Source organism: Erinaceus europaeus, chromosome 2, assembly GCF_950295315.1.
Source record: "Erinaceus europaeus chromosome 2, mEriEur2.1, whole genome shotgun sequence".
Taxonomy (NCBI): domain Eukaryota; kingdom Metazoa; phylum Chordata; class Mammalia; order Eulipotyphla; family Erinaceidae; genus Erinaceus; species Erinaceus europaeus.
The window spans coordinates 89,506,941-89,523,327 of NC_080163.1; the positions used below are offsets into that span (position 1 = coordinate 89,506,941).

Below are 16,387 nucleotides of genomic sequence, written 5' to 3' on the forward strand. Positions count from 1 at the left end.
GCAGACTTGCTTCATCACTCACAAAGCTTTCCCCTCAGGTGGGACCCATGTCCTTGTGCATTGTAACATATGCACTCAACCAGGTGCACCACCACCCAGCCCCATACCTAGATTTTTCTAGCTATGAGACAAAACTCCTCATGGGGACTATATTGAGTTGTCAGAAATTTTAAAAAATATTTTCTATGCAAAAATGCATCATGACCTTTCCAACAACCCAGTATCCTAAAAATATAGTCACAACCAGGTATGTTAATGAAAGCTATCTATATGAAAGATCTGAATCAATCATTTATCACAAACTAGGTTCACTTGTATTTTCTCCTCTTTCCCCTTCTCATATCATTTCTTTGAATTGTTTTGTTTATGGCCTCTGAGATCATTTTTTTTTTTTTGCCTCCAGAGTTATTGCTGGGGCTCAGTGCCTGCACCATGAATCCACTGCTCCTGGAGGCCATTTTTCCCATTTTGTTGCCCTTGTTGTTGTAGCCTTGTTGTGGTTATTATTACTGTTGTTTATGTTGTTCATTGTTGGACAGGACAGAGAGAAATAGAGAGGAGGGAAAGACAGAGAGGGAGAGAGAAAGACACCTGCGGACCTGCTTCACCGCCTGTGAAGCGACTCCTCTGTAGGTGGGGAGCCAGGGCTGGAACCGGGATCCTTAGGTAGGTCCTTGCGCTTTGCGCCACGTGCATTTAACCCGCTGCGCTACTGTCTGACCCCCCTGAGATAATTTTTTTTTACATTTTATTTTACTTAATAAGAACACAGCTAACAGCAAAGTCTTTGAAGAGGGATAACTAAAGTAATTAGAAATTAATACCATCACATCACTGTATTGGGGTATTTTTAAAAGTTTCTAGCATATTGTGTTAAAATTAATATTTTAACTTTAAAAACTGAAGTTATTTGTAACATTCAAACTCTAATAATAGACTCCTGGAGCTGGAGCTATTTTCTGTTCCTTTGTTCATTACATTTCAGTTAGGATCTTCCTAAAAGCATTCTAGATACATACATGAACTTAAAAATTTTAGGTCGTAGATATTGCATAATTACTATTTTCAGAAATAATTCTATAATGCATCTCTTCTGTGATACATTCTGTTTTGTCTGCCTACTAAAATCAGATGAAAGACGATTTTACTTTCAAGGTGTCATACTAATTTAGTTATTTTAAAAATATGACTCTGGGGAGTCTGGCGGTAGCACAGCAGGTTAAACGCAGGTGGCGCAAAGCGCAAGGAAACGTGTAAGGATCCCTGTTTGAGCCCCCAGCTACCCACCTGCAGGGGAGTCGCTTCACCAGCGGTGAAGCAGGTCTGCAGGTGTCTCTGTTTCTCTCCCCCTCTCTGCCTTCTCCTCCTCTCTCCATTTCTCTCTGTCCTATACAACAACATCAATAACAACAACAATAATAACTACAATAAAACAACAAGGGCAACAAAAAAGGAATAAATAAATAAATTTTAAAAGTTTAACATAAAAAAATCTGACTGAAGGGAGCCGGGCTGCAGCGCAGGGGGTTAAGCGCAGGTGGCGCAAAGCACAAGGACCGGCATAAGGATCCCGGTTCGAACCCCGGCTTCCCACGTGGCTGCAGGGGAGTCGCTTCACAGGCGGTGAAGCAGGTCTGCAGGTGTCTATCTTTCTCTCCTCCTCTCTGTCTTCCCCTCCTCTCTCCATTTCTCTCTGTCCTATCCAACAACGACAACAACAATAATAACTACAACAATAAAACAACAAGGGCAACAAAAGGGAATAAATAAATAAAATAAAAAAAAATCTGACTGAAGGAAGAAGCAGGGAAAGAAAATATAATTTCACAGTATAGTATAGTATCATATGGATAGAACAATCTTTATTTTTCAATTATGTTGATTTATTTGCTACTTTTTCTCACTTCTTTATGTTTCTCCTCATCTCTTCTGCAGAAGGGGAATCTATTTTTATAACCATATCCACACTTTTCCATTGTTTATTGGATTCTCAGGGAGTTGCATTTTTAAGGAAAATCCTCAATATTTTGAAGTGTTAAAATGTAAAAAAGCATGAGCCAGTTAATGATGTTCTTATTGACAAGTTCTGTTAAGCTTGCAGGGTTCAGTTTCTGCAAGACTGATTTACAGTCTATAATAGGTTAGGATGTCAAACATGTGGAAACAATTAGTGGCACTAATGCCTTAACCCTTGGTTTACCACTAGGGGAGGGTGGTCATTGATTAAAAGTCCCATCTGTTCCAAAGATGTTTTCAACTTGCTTACATAGCTGCTTGTAAATCGAATCAGTTCATTGATTGTGTAGCTTGCATAGCTATTTGTGTATTTCTCAATTGCATTGTTATGTGCACATCTTACTACAGCATTTCTGAGAAGAGGGGTTTTGTTACTCCTCTAGTGACAATAATTATTCAGTGTAGTGTATTCCATGTATCAGGAATCATGCATTTTGAAATGGTCACTATCTCCAAGAATTGTGGAATCCATCATATATATATATATATATATATATATATATATATATATATATGTTACTTTCAGATGAACTAGTGTATTTCTGTTCTGGCACTAATTTGATATTTGAAGAACATATTCATCTCAGCACAAGTTTCTTCTCTATTTACAGAATAAAAGATGGGGGAGTACTGCTATTATAATCTAGTTTTTTTCTTTAACCTCAGGGGCTAGACCACTTTACATCGCCATGAGCAGTGTATAAATGTTCCTTTTTATCCACATCCCGCTAGCACTTGTTTGTGTCCTCTCTGATGTATGACAGTGGTGTTTCCACAGTTGTAACATGGTCTGTTGAGGCAAAGCCAAGTATAGGGGGGCTGGAGGGAAGAGAGTTGAGTGGACAATGGGACCCAGTTCTCACCCTTTCTCCTTCCCTACCTCCTGTCCTTCCTCCCTCCCTCTCTCCCTCCCTCCCTCCCTCCCTTCCTTCCTTCCTTCCTTCTTTGTTACCAGGATGATTTCTATGGCTTAGTGCTTCTTCTAGCATTTGCCCTTCTTCCGTAGCCAGTCAACAGCGTCAGGTTGAGCCTGATGTAAAGTTTCGAGACCTCCTTTGAATCTGGAGAGGTGGCAGTCGTTGACTATGTGGGTCATGGTCTATCTGTAGCCGCAGGGGCAGTTTGGGTGGCTCCCCAGCGATGGAACATAGCGGCACACCGGCCATGGCCTGTTCCATAGTGATTGAGGAGGGCCCAATCATAATGTGCTAGGTCAAAGCCGGGTTGACGCTTGCAGGGGTCTGTGATGAGGTGTTTGTTCTTGACCTCAGCTGACTGCCAACTCTGTTTCCAAGAGTCTGGAACAGAGAAGTTCAGTGTAGGCGTAGGGGACCAGATTGGGTGATGAGACGTCAAGCGTTGGACAGGGTGGGTGAAGATATCCGCGTATATTGGCAGGTCCGGTCGAGCGTAGACGTGGGAAATGAACTTAGATGATGCCGCATCCCGACAAATATCTGGCGGGGCGATGTTGCTAAGAACTGGCAGCCATGGAACCGGGGTGGAACGGATGGTTCCAGAAATTATCCTCATGGAGGAATATAATTTGGAATTGACCAAGTGGACATGGGGGCTACGGAACCATACTGGGGCACAGTATTCTGCAGTGGAATAGCATAATGCCAGAGATGATGATCGTAGTATGGAAGCGCTCGCGCCCCATGAGGAGCTGGCCAGTCTTGCAATGATGTTATTCCTCGCGCCCACCTTTGCTGCAGTTTTTATGAGATGTTTGTGAAATGACAGGGTGCGATCGAGAGTAACGCCAAGATAGACTGGCTGGGCTTCATGCCGGATTCTCGTACCGCCAAGCTGCACATTAAGCTCACGCGAGGCCAAGGCTTAGTGCTTATACTACAAATCTCAGTGGTCATTTTTTTTTTTTTAAATAGAGAGATAGCAATGAAAAGGGGAATACTGGGAGTTGGGTGGTAGCACAGCAGGGTTAATCACACCTGCTGTGAAGCGGAAGGACTGGCTGAAGGATCCCTGTTGAAGCCCCCCGGCTCCCTACCTGCAGGAGAGCCGCTTCACAAGCAGTGAAGCAGGTCTGCAGGTGTCTATCTTTCTCTCTCCCTCTCTGTCTTCCCCTCCTCTCTCCATTTCTCTCTATCATATCTAACAAAAACGACATCGATAACAACAATAATAACTACAACAATAAAAAAACAAGGGCAACAAAAGGGACAATAAATAAATATAAAAAATTTAAAAAAAGAAAAAGGGGATACGTAAAGGGAGAGAATAAGAGGGAGATACCTGTAGCTCTGCTTTACCACTTGTAAAAGTGGAGACTGGGGGCTTGAACCTGAGTCCTTGTGCATGTGTACTCTACTGGGCCCACAACTGCCTGCCTCCGATATGGCACATCTTATGTAGAATGTCACAGTTTTCAACCTGCTTTCATGTTTCTTTTCTCATTTTTGTTGCATTAGATATTTTCCCTCTCCTGCTTTCTTCCCTTACAGAGGTCATGAAGTAATTGCCTTTAAGATTTGTAAGGGTTCTTAGAAGTAATTTGATCAATTACTTTAACTAGTGGCCAGTCTTACTGTTACTTATTTTAATCATTTTATGGGCCTTACTGTTATTTATTTTTAATCATTTTTTTTATCATTTTATGTTATTTGTTTTAATCATTTTAGGCTAATAGTTTATAGCACAGTTATTGATACATGAGGACAGTTTCTTTTTTTTTTTTTAAAAATGTTTATTTATTCCCTTTTGTTGTCCTTGTTGTTTTATGAGGACCGTTTCTTACCTTCCTGCGACAGATGTGTTCACACTACTGTCACCATCAACTTGAGTTTTCCTTCACCATCACTGGGTACCCAACTCTCTCTTCCCCAGCCCACCCCTCATCTGTCCTTTTTATTTACTTGTTTTCCTTCCTCTTTGTTCTTTTTTCTCTGGGTCTATAGATTTTCTGTTTTAGGAGCTATTTGGTCAGTTTGAGACCTCTACATATTAATACCTGGCTGCTAATCTATCTACAACTTCATATTTCACATGCATGCTAAACCCAGGGCGTGTGGGGCTTGGGGGTATAAAGTGTTTGCGTTTTACTTTTGAAACAATGGAAATTTAAATATTTATACTTACTTCTTCTTTACTATACTTAGATACTTCAAATCACATGACATTGCTTTTTCCTTTTCTTGTTCTGAAAAGCATGCAAAACCAGTCAAGTAGATGAACTGTGATAAAGGTGAGAAAGGCAGAAACTCAGTCCAGCCTGGAAAGATTGGGTGTGTGAGGTGATTGTTGTTTGATTATGTTCTGACTGATAACTGTGTGCCTGCCTGTGGCCTTACCACCCTGAATGGGCCCGATCTCAACTGATAATTGTGTGCCATGTGAAGTAACTAGAAAATTGTGTGATAAGAAGTTGTGAGAAAGTGTCTGCGTCAGTTGCCATGCAATTTTGCAAATATGACGCTTCCCTAATTACAGAATCAGGAGCTCAGGATAAATGCTGCGTAAAAAGGAAATTGAAGCAGATGGTGAGTAAGAGACATTAGATGAATGTAAAAGCAAGTATCCCCAAGTGTACTGAAGAGATTTCTTGCCGCCTTTTCTCCCCGTTGCTAGGAGAAAGATGAGCTACGGCCTGCGTATGTGTATGTCACTGACTAAATCCACAAGGAATGACGTACCTATTAAACTTGGATTTGCTCTGTAGACACTGTACACAGAACTGCGTATGTCATCCACTTAGCCACCTGCTGTAAACGTCATCTCCGTAGCTGCAGAAAAGAAGCTAGGCTAGAATGAAATTCACTCTTTTAAATATATTACAAGTGAGCTGAAACAGAAGGTTATTCCAAGACCCAGCTCTTGAATTTTATTCTTATTTCTGGATTAAGGATTCTCAAGGCAAGTTCTGGTTGGAACACTGTGTTAAGATTTGCAGTAAAAATAGCCTTGGGGAGTGACTTGCCTAGAGAGGTTTTGTGGTTCTCCTGTGACCATGGTGATAAATCTTATTCATGGGAAATCAGTTATTCACAACACTTCAGCCTTTGTTGCTAAAGAAGAGTTTTCATTCCTCTAGGGCTTCTTCAACAAGCTCTAATGTCTCAAATATTCCCCAGGTGGACTTGCTGCTGTCTCCCGTGGCCCTTAGTTCTTCATTCATTTCTGTGACAACTTCAGAAAGGTGTTTGGGCAGCCTGCTGCACTTGCCTTGCAATGGTCTGTTCTGCTGTCAGTCAAGCTGCCAGGAGGAGGGGGTTTAAAAGCCAAGATATTCAGTTATTCAATCAAGAGTCTATTTAATTGATTTTGATTATGTGCTTACTATGACTCAGACTAGGCTGAGCACACGTGATGACACAAGAGAGTAGAATAGGTATCCATCCTGGCCCCTGTTGATCAGACAATGAGAGTGTGTGTTTGTGTGTGTGTGTGTGTGTGTGTGTGTGTGTGTGTGTGGAGGGGGGATTGGTTGCAGAGTTAAACAAACAATCACACTGATTGATGTGTATCTGCAAGCCCAAGTATTAAACATAACAAAGAAACTGGAGTCAGACTAAAGGTAAGGGAAACTAGATTTTTTTCTAGAATCAGGAGTGGAGGGTAAGACAGAGAGGCTGTCTGTGTAAGACAGAGAGGCTGCATCATAGACAACAGTCCTGGGCCCCAGGGTAGAGTGCCAAAAAGTTGGAGAAGGGGGTAAGGATGGTACCTCAGGAGACAGATGGGGAAGCAACTGAAGTGAAAGATAAGGTAGAAAAGTTTGGACTTTATGGCATAAGCAAACAGTGTGTCATCTGCTGTGGTTTTTCCTTCTTTTTTCTAGGTTTCTTAATGATAGAGAACCAGAGTATCTGCACATGTAGTGTCCCAGGATTGAACTCGGTACCTCATGACTGCAAGTCCCACATTTTTTCTTTTTTAAGAATTTACTTATTTATTCATGAGACAGATAGGAGAGAGAGAGATAAAGAACCAGACATCGCTCTGGTACACGTGCTTCCAGGGACTGAATTCAGGTCTTCATGCTTGAGAGTCCAATGCTTTATCAACTACGCCACCTCCTGGACCACGAAGCCCCCACATTCTTCTGCCAACTGATCTCTCAGACAGCTATTGCTTCTAGCTCTTTAGAGAAACCTAGATGAAGATAGTGATTTAGAATGATTGTTATTTAGTGATTTAGATATGATTGTTCTAGTTTGAGGAAGGAAAAGGAATAGAGTGAGACTAGAATGGCCATAGGAATATTCCAGTTTAGACCTGGAAGGTGCTTGGTTATATACCCAACACTCATTTGTCACTTTCTTTTTAATTTTTTAAATGCTTATTTACTTTTGTTGCCCTTGTTGTTTTATTGTTGTTGTGGTTGGATAGGACAGAGAGAAATGGAGAGAGGAGGGGAAGACAGAGAGGGGGAGAGAAAGATAGACACCTGCAGACTTGCTTCACTGCTTGTGAAGCGACTCCCCTGCAGGTGGGGAACCGGGGGCTCAAACTGGGATCCTTATGCCGGTCCTTGTGCTTTGCACCACCTGCACTTAACCCACTGCACTACCGCCCGACTCCCCATCTGTCACTTTCATTCCTGAACACTGATGATATATAAACACTTGTGTTTTCTTCCTGATTCTACATTTGTGGAGTTTAGGAATGCAGTTTTATTCACTTTTTGGTTCCCCATAGTGTCTGACACTGGGATCAATAAATTATGTATATATCTATCTATATCCCTCAATTGCAAATTCTCTATCTCATAAGACATATCAGTAGGCTTAAAAGAAGATAGCCCTTTTGCTTTTTGAGGACCTAATTTATTCATGAAGACAGAGCAAGGCAAAAAATACACTTGCATTTTCTTTTGCTAAATCACATACACTTTGAATTTCATTTCCATATATTAGTATTTCCTATAAAATGCCCTTTGCAATTCTATCTTTGCACTAAAGCTACTGTCAATATAATTGCTTTCTCCTCATAAATAAAATAAATGTAGTGGGGGAGGTTTGCTTCTGAGAACACCTTTCTATAGAACTGAAGAAATGAAACCATATTGGAAAATTACTGAATCTGGAAATCAGAGGTTGCAAGCATAAATAAATGAAGCAGTGTGAACTGTGAAAGAGTGAGAAGTGCATGACCTCGCTTGCTGAAGTACTGAAAATAAAATGTGGCAGCATTTTGTGGCAGCAAAGCAGAATTTAGAGGAGGGGGCAGTAGGGATTTGGGGATAGAATTTAATGAGAGAGAGAGAGAGAGAGAGGAGTACTACACTGCCATTTTATGTGGTGCCAGGGTATAAACTCAGGACTTCATTCATGCAAGGCATACTCTCTACTGCTAAGTCACCTCTGAAGGTTTTTTTTTTTGCCTCTAGGGTTATCACTGGGACTCAGTGCCAGCACTGTGAATCCACTACTTTTCCCCATGTCTTTTTTTTCTTTTTTTCTTTAATAGAACAGAGAAAAATTCATAGGGGAGGGATGATAGAGGGGCAGAGAGACACCTGCAGTACTTACTTCACTGCTTTTGAAATGCCCTCCCCCAGAAGGTGGGGAGCAAGGGCTCAAAACAGGGTCCTTGCACATGGTGACATGTGAGCTTAACCAGGTGCACCACTGCCCAGCCCCCTGAAAAGATAAAAAAAATTAGTTTTAAATTTAATTAATTTATTTTTATTGCCATCAAGGTTATTATTATTATTTTAAAATATTTAATATTTATTTATTCCCTTTTGTTGCCCTTGTTTTTTTATTGTTGTAGTTATTATTGTTGTTATTGATGTCATTGTTGGATAGGACAGAGAGAAATTGGGAGAGGAGGGGAGACAGAGAGGGGAAGAGAAAGATAGACACCTGCAGACCTGCTTCACTGCTTGTGAAGTGACTCCCCTGCAGGTGGGGAGCCGGGGGCTCAAACTTTGCGCCACCTGCACTTAACCTGCTGCACTACCACCCGACTCCCTGCCATCAAGGTTATTACTGGGATTCTGTGCCTACAAACCAAATCCTCTGCACTGAGTGGACATATTCTTCTTTTTTCTCTCCCCCTTTCTTTTATTTGATAGGACAGAGAGAAATTGAGAGCAGAGAGGTGAGAAAGAGAGACATTGGTGGGGGGTGGTGGAGAGAGGAGAAGAAAGAGAGACACTTGTAGACCTATTTCACTACTTTTGAAGCTCCTCCATCCCCACAGGTGGGGGGATCTGGAGCTTGATAATGTGCTTGTGCTTGGTAATGTGTGCACTCACCACTGCTCACCCCCCACCCCCGGTCTACATGTGTTTTTTTTTTTTTTAAATCCAGATAAGTAGTAAAAAAAACTTCAAAGTGAACATCAACTCCTGTGTGTTCTTTTAGTGACAGGAGCTTCCAAGCTGTACTGAAGTAAGGAAGCAGGACCAGGATGCCTTCAATAGTGCCAAGTTCTCAAATAATCTTGTGAAGCAAGCTTCTAATAATGCTCTATTTGATCTTTCTTCCACCTTTTTATTATCTTTATTTATTTATTGGATAGAAACGTCCAGAAATCGAGAGGGAAGGGGGAGATAGAAATGGAGAGAGACAAAGAGACACCTGAAGCCCTGCTTCACCACTCACATAACTTTCCCCCTTCAGGTGGGGACTGGGGGCTTAAACCTGGGTCCTTGCACATTGTAGCATGTGCGCTCAACCAGGTGTGCCACCACCTGGCCCCTTTCCCCTTTATTTGTATTGGAGTACTGCAGTTTCTCCTGGGTCTCAACAGAATAAATATGTCAACTAGGAAAAGATTTAAAACACACACAAGCTTGACAAAAAGAAAGTAATTTTAATGTTAACAATCAGAAGCAAGAAAAAATTTCTCATTTATCTTCCATTCAAGTCCCTTGGCTGTCATTCTCACAGAGACTGTCACTACAAATAAGAATTGAAGGGAATATAAATAACGTTGATCCTTAGATTAAGATTAGTTTAAGCTCAGGCCAGGAGGTCACACAAGGACATATTATAGTTTTCTGTGATTGATGATCACTTAAATCAGACAGGAATCTCATGCAAAGAGTATTTAGATAATGTATTTTTTTTTATTTAAGAAAGGAGACATTAACAAAACCATAGAATAAGAGGAGTACAATTCCGCACAATTCCCATAACCGATCTCCACATCCCACCCCCTCCCCTGATAGCCTTCCCATTCTCTATCTCTCTGGGAGCATGGATCCAGGGTCATTGTGGGTTGCAGAGGGTGGAAGGTCTGGCTTCTGTAATTGCTTCCCCGCTGAACATGGGCGTTGACTGGTCGATCCATCCTCCCAGTCTGCCTCTGTCTTTCCCTAGTAGGGTGGGTCTCTGAGGAAGTGGCGCTCCAGTACACATTGATGGGGTCCTTTGTCCAGGGAAGTCTGGTCAGCATCCGGAACCTGGTGGCTGAAAAGAGAGTTAACATACAAAGCCAAACAAATTGTTGAACAATCATGGACCTAAAGACTAATAGTGCAGATGAAGTGTTGGGGGTATTCCCTGCATGCTCTTGTGTACTTCTGCTTTCATGTATATATTTTTCCCCTAGTTTATGGGCACGGGTGAACCTATGCTCTATCTCAGGGGACCTGGACTATATCTAGATTTGGGGACTTTATTGGGGAGTGGAACACCTGGAATGGAATTAGAGAATACTATGAAAGGTAAGGTCTCACCTGAGTGATGAAGCTGAAGGGTGATAATGTATTTTTAAGAGAAAAATAATTCTGGCTTTTCCCCTTTTACTAATGAAAAGCAATCCTATTGATTCTGTAAGTGGGAGAGTCCTTTCTATCGCAGAAATTGGGCCTATGGAATGAGTGAAGCAGAACAACAAGATTAATTAAAAGCACTTTGCTGCTGCTGTGTTGCAATTCTATTACTGCTCCTGAAACACAATGGAGAGAAGCAGTGGTTCATTTGAATTCAGAGTAAAACATATGCTTTCTGGAGCAAATTTGTGCAAAAATGATAAAAACATTTGCTTTCCACATTCTTAGCGAGTTTTTAAAAATAGACAATTGGGGGGGTCGGGCGGTGGCGCAGTGGGTTAAGCGCACCTGGCGCAAAGCGCAGGGACCGGCGTAAGGATCCCGGTTCGAGCCCCCAGCTCCCCACCTGCAGGGGAGTCGCTTCACGGGTGGTGAAGCAGGTCTGCAGGTGTCTATCTTTCTCTCCCCCTCTCTGTCTTCCCCTCCTCTCTCCATTTCTCTCTGTCCTATCCAACAACAAAGCAACGTCAACAATGGCAATAATAATAACCGCAACGAGGCTGCAACAACTAGGGCAACAAAAAGGGGGACAAATGGCCTCCAGGAGCGGTGGATTTATGGTGCAGGCACCGAGCCCAGCAATAACCCTGGAGGAAAAAAAAAAGACAATTAGGGCACACAGGATAGCTCACTTAGACAGTGTGCCTGCTTTGTCACCTCTGCTACCCGGGTTCGAGCCTGACTCCTGTTGCACCAGAGGAAGCTTCCGTACTGTGGTGTCTTTCCCTTTCTTCCTCTGTCTGTATCTGTCTTTATCTGAAAAAGTCAACTTGGAGTGATAAAGCCCTAATGACAAAAGACAAAAATAAAAAAGAAAATAGAAAGAAAGAAAGAAAGGTGGTGGTGGAGGAACAGGGACAAATTAGGTCTATGATAAAGCACCCCACAATGACAAAATAATGTCACAAATAATAACGAAAACAAATAATCATAGCAAACATATAGCACTTGTTATTCAGCAGACTCCATTCTAAGCATCTATATCACTAGTTCTTGTGATAATTTTATGAGGTAGAATCTATTTATTTATTTTTTCTTTTTTTTTTGCCAGAGCATTGCTCAGCTCTGGCTTATGTTGGTTCAGGGGATTGAACCTGAAACTTCAGGTCTCAGGGATGAGAGTCTCTCTGCATAACCATTATGCTACCTACACCTGCCCATGAGGTTGAATCTATGATTTCATTTATAGTTGCAGTCATTACTGATGTCGTTGTTGTTGGATAGGACAGAGAGAAATGGAGAGAGGAGGGGAAGACAGAGAGGGGGAGAGAAAGATAGACACCTGCAGACCTGCTTCACCGCCTCTGAAGCGACTCTCCTGCAGGTGGGGAGCCGGGGGCTCCAACCGGGATCCTTACCCTGTCCTTGCGCTTTGCGCTATGTGCGCTTAACCCGCTGCGCTACTGCCCAACTCCCAGATTTCATTTATAGGTGAGAAGATAGAGCCCCAGAGAAATGAAGTCACTTGCTCAAGAGCAGACAATTAAAATTGGTACTAGAACTTGGACCCACATAGTCTGGATCTAGAAGTTAATACTTTCAACCAGTCATTGTGGTTAATAGAAGAAGAAGAAGAAGAAGAAGAATGTATGGACTTTCAACTCAGTGAGGAAATCAGCTTGAATCCTGACTTCATGAGCTGTGTTACTGTGATCTGATCTCATCATCAGTCTGAACTTCAGTTTGTTCATCGTAAAATAGAGGTAGATATTGAAATGTACAGAAGAATGAAACTTCTTCTAGCGTTTGCCCTTCTTCTGTAGCCAGTCAACAGCGTCAGGTTGAAAGCTGTCAGGAGCTGCTTGTTGCTGGCTTTGAAAGTGACTGGGATCCATGTGGTTTCAGTCGGCTAGGAAGGATCGTCAGTTTCCCCAAGGAATGGGTACTCACGGGATGCACCACGGGAAGGTCAAGCCAATGAAACTGAACCACTACATCTCACCACACACAAAGATAAATTTCACATGGATCAAGGGCTTGGATGCCAGGAACTGTCAGAAACTTAGAAGAAAATATTGGCAGAACCCCCTCATTTTTTTTTCTTCTTTTTCTTTTTTGTCTCTAGGGTTATTGCTGGGGCTCAGAGCCAGCAGTATGAATCCACTGCTTCTGGTGGCTTTTTTTTTTTTTTCCATTTTATTGGCTAGGGCAGAGAAAAAAATGAGAGGGGATGGGAGATAGAGAGGGAGAATGAAAGATACCTACAGACCTGTAACACCACTTTGAAGCTTCCCTCCTGTGGGTGAGGAGCAGGGGCTTGAACCTGGAATTCTTGTGAAGGTCCTTATACTTAGTACAATGTGTGCTTAACTAGTTGTGCCACTGTCCAGGCCCTCCCTCCCCCACGAATAACCCTTTTCCATCTAAATTTTATAGGCTTCTTCAGTGATATAAAATCCAGTTGCAATAAAGACTAAAACAAAAATAAACCAATGGGACTACATCAAACTGAAAAGCTTCTGCACAGCAAAAGAAACCACCACCCAAACAAAGAGAGTCCTTATGGAATGGGAGAATATCTTTACATGCAGATAAAAAAGTAGTAACTAAAATATATAGAGAGCTCACCAAACTCACAGCAGTAACAACAAAAAACAATGACTCCATCCAATGAGTCCATCTTGGATGGAAGAGAAGGATGAATATGGGTTATCTCACTCATAGACAGAAGTTGAGAAATAAGAACAGAAAGTGTTCAGTTGTTTTAGTGCAGAACTTGGACTGGATTTGGTGTATTATAGCCAAGTAAAGGACTTTGGGAGTTGGGGCTTTCAGATCCTGGTATATGATGGTGGATGAAGACCTAGGTTGAGCAGGAGAGTGTTTTGCATAAAACTGAAATTTTACACATGTACTAATAACTATATTAACTGTAAATCATTAGCCGCCCCATACAAAAGTAAAAAAAAAAAGGTAGGTGATAATTCCCACTTTTAGATGTTTGGTGAGGATTAAATGAGAAAATGTATAATATCCAGTTTTTTAACCAATAGGAAACATACAATGTGTCATTACTATGGTTTTGGTGTATGATGGTGTATTGGGACATTTGTTTTCTGGAGTTGCTATAAACAAACAATGGAAATTAATTTTGCATAGTTCTGGGAAGATCCAAGTGCCAACAAGTTTGATTTCTTTTTTTTAATTTCTTTATTGGAGGATTAATGGCTTCCAGTTGACAGTATAACATAATAGTTTGTACATGCATAACATTTCCTAGTTTTCCCCATAACAGTACAGCCCTCAGTAGGTCCTCCTCTGCCATCATGTTCCAGGAACTGCACCCTCCCCACAACAAATTTGGTTTCTTTTCTCCTTCTTCTTCTTCTTCTTCTTCTTCTTCTTCTTCTTCTTCTTCTTCTTCTTCTTCTTCTTCTTCTTCTTCTTCATTGGGAGGATAACGGTTTACAGTACAGTTGTTGTCATATGGGTAGAACTTCTCATCTCACCAAGGAAACACTTACAATTACCTCCCTTTGTACTGGTTATTTTAGGTTTGGTTTCTGATGAGATCTTTCTAGCTTGCTAGTGACCCTTTTCTATTTGTGTCCTCACATGGTCTTTTGTTCACCTAGGTTGGGCATAACAAGAAAGAAGGTGAGAAAGAAAAAGCTTGTGTCCTTTCCTATTGTTTTTGCTATTATACTTTTATTTGAACAGACCATTGTTCATACCTGGTTATTGATGGTGCTGGGGATTGAACCTGGGACCTATCACATTCAAAGTCCTGTGTGTTTCTACTGTGCTACATTTATACTTCTCCCTCCCCTTTATAGAGACGCCAGTCTGTTGGATTAGTACCCACCTTTATGACCTCATTTTACTTTAATTACCTCCCCCAAATTCCTGTCTCCCCCACTATAGTCCATTTTGGGAGATAGAGTTTTTTTTTTTAGATGTCTATTTATTTATTTATTTATTTATTTACTATTGGATAGAGACAGAGAGAGAAATTGAGGAAGGAGAGAGAAATAGAGAGGGGAAGAGACAGACACCTACAGCCCAGCTTCACCATTTGTGAAGCTTGCCCTTTGTGAGTGGGGACCAGAAGCTTGAACCTGGGTCCTTGTGCAATGTAATTTGTAAGCTTGACCAGGTGTGCCACTGCCTAGCTCTTGAAGTTGGGGTTGTAACATCTGAGTTTTGAGAGCTCACAAGTCAGTCCCTAGCAAGTGAGTAGTTGGGAGAGAGAGAAATAGGAGGATAGATGAATAGGTGAAGTGTTTTGATATGTCAAGTAAATTTGCTAGGCCTCAATTCTGGAGGAAGAAGCCTTGAGATGTAATAAACTGGATATACAATATACTGAAATGGATATACAATATACTGAAATGGATATACAATATATCCTGAATATATACTGAAATGGATATACAATATACTGAAATGGATATACAATATATGTGGGATATACAATATATACTGGATATACAATATATACTGGATATACAATATACAGTATATACAATATATACTGGATATATTGTATCCAGTATATCCAGTATATTGTATCCAATATATACAATATACAATATATACTGGATATACAATATATACTGGATATACAATATATACTGAAATGGATATACAATATACTGAAATGGATAACCATGTAATAAACTGGATATACAATATACTGAAATGCCATTTGCCTTTTACCTGATGTGATAGAAAATGTCACCATCCTTTCTCTTAATGTTTTTTCAGGTGAGCCCGAATTTAAATATATTGGGAATATGCATGGTAATGAGGCTGTTGGACGGGAACTGCTCATCTTCTTGGCCCAATATCTGTGCAACGAATACCAAAAGGGGAATGAGACAATTGTCAAGCTGATCCATAATACTCGGATCCACATTATGCCTTCCCTGAATCCTGATGGGTTTGAGAAGGCGGCATCTCAGGTGAGTAGGAGCTGGCTCAAAACAGGGCACCCGTTCTCCTTTTGATTTGCACATATGTGCTCGTTTGTAAGCATGCATTTACAGGAAGCCTGCAAAGTGTTTTGGGGAGGGTATAATGAGACTCAGTTTGCTGACAAGAAAAAAGGTCAGAAAGTTAGGAATGTGAATGAGAGGTGGATCATTAGCTCAATGTTTAATTAATGTGTTCTTTCTGTTTAATAAATCATATTTATTCATCTATGTCTATGTTTGTGACTAGGTAAATTTTCTTCTTAAATGTCTACCAGTATGAAAAACATCTACTGCTATGTATTTGAAGGATGTCAATATTGTTGTCTGAATAAGACAATGTCATAGCGCCCTCTACTGATGAGTTGGAGGAACATCTCACTGCTGTTTCCTCCATGCTGAGAACAACAAAAAAGCTTTCTTATCTTTAAACTAAAATGATGAATTTAATAAATTTAACCATTAGACAATTTTGAAAGTAGTGTAATTTTAAGAGAAGATATGTGGTATATAACCCTTGCTGTTCAGATTCTATAGAGGACATTATATTTGCAGTTTTATATATTTTAAAATAATTTTTATGGTAATATATTAAATTTTATTTTAGTTTCTTTATCTACAAGTAATAAATTTATTTGAACTTTAGAAAGAGAATATCTGTGGTTCAGTGGTAAAGCTTTGGATTCTTAAGCATGAGGTCCCGAGTTCA

General features: G+C 40.8%; 1 protein-coding gene across 1 annotated transcript in view; it reads left to right on the forward strand.

Annotated features, from left to right (window-relative positions):
- Nucleotides 1-16,387, forward strand: part of CPE (carboxypeptidase E) — a 133,039-nt gene that overhangs the window by 82,796 nt on the left and 33,856 nt on the right. The window contains exon 2 of the mRNA XM_007524528.3: nucleotides 15,473-15,669. Within this exon, the coding sequence (XP_007524590.1) occupies nucleotides 15,473-15,669 (197 nt within the window). The remainder of the gene's footprint in view (nucleotides 1-15,472; nucleotides 15,670-16,387) is intronic.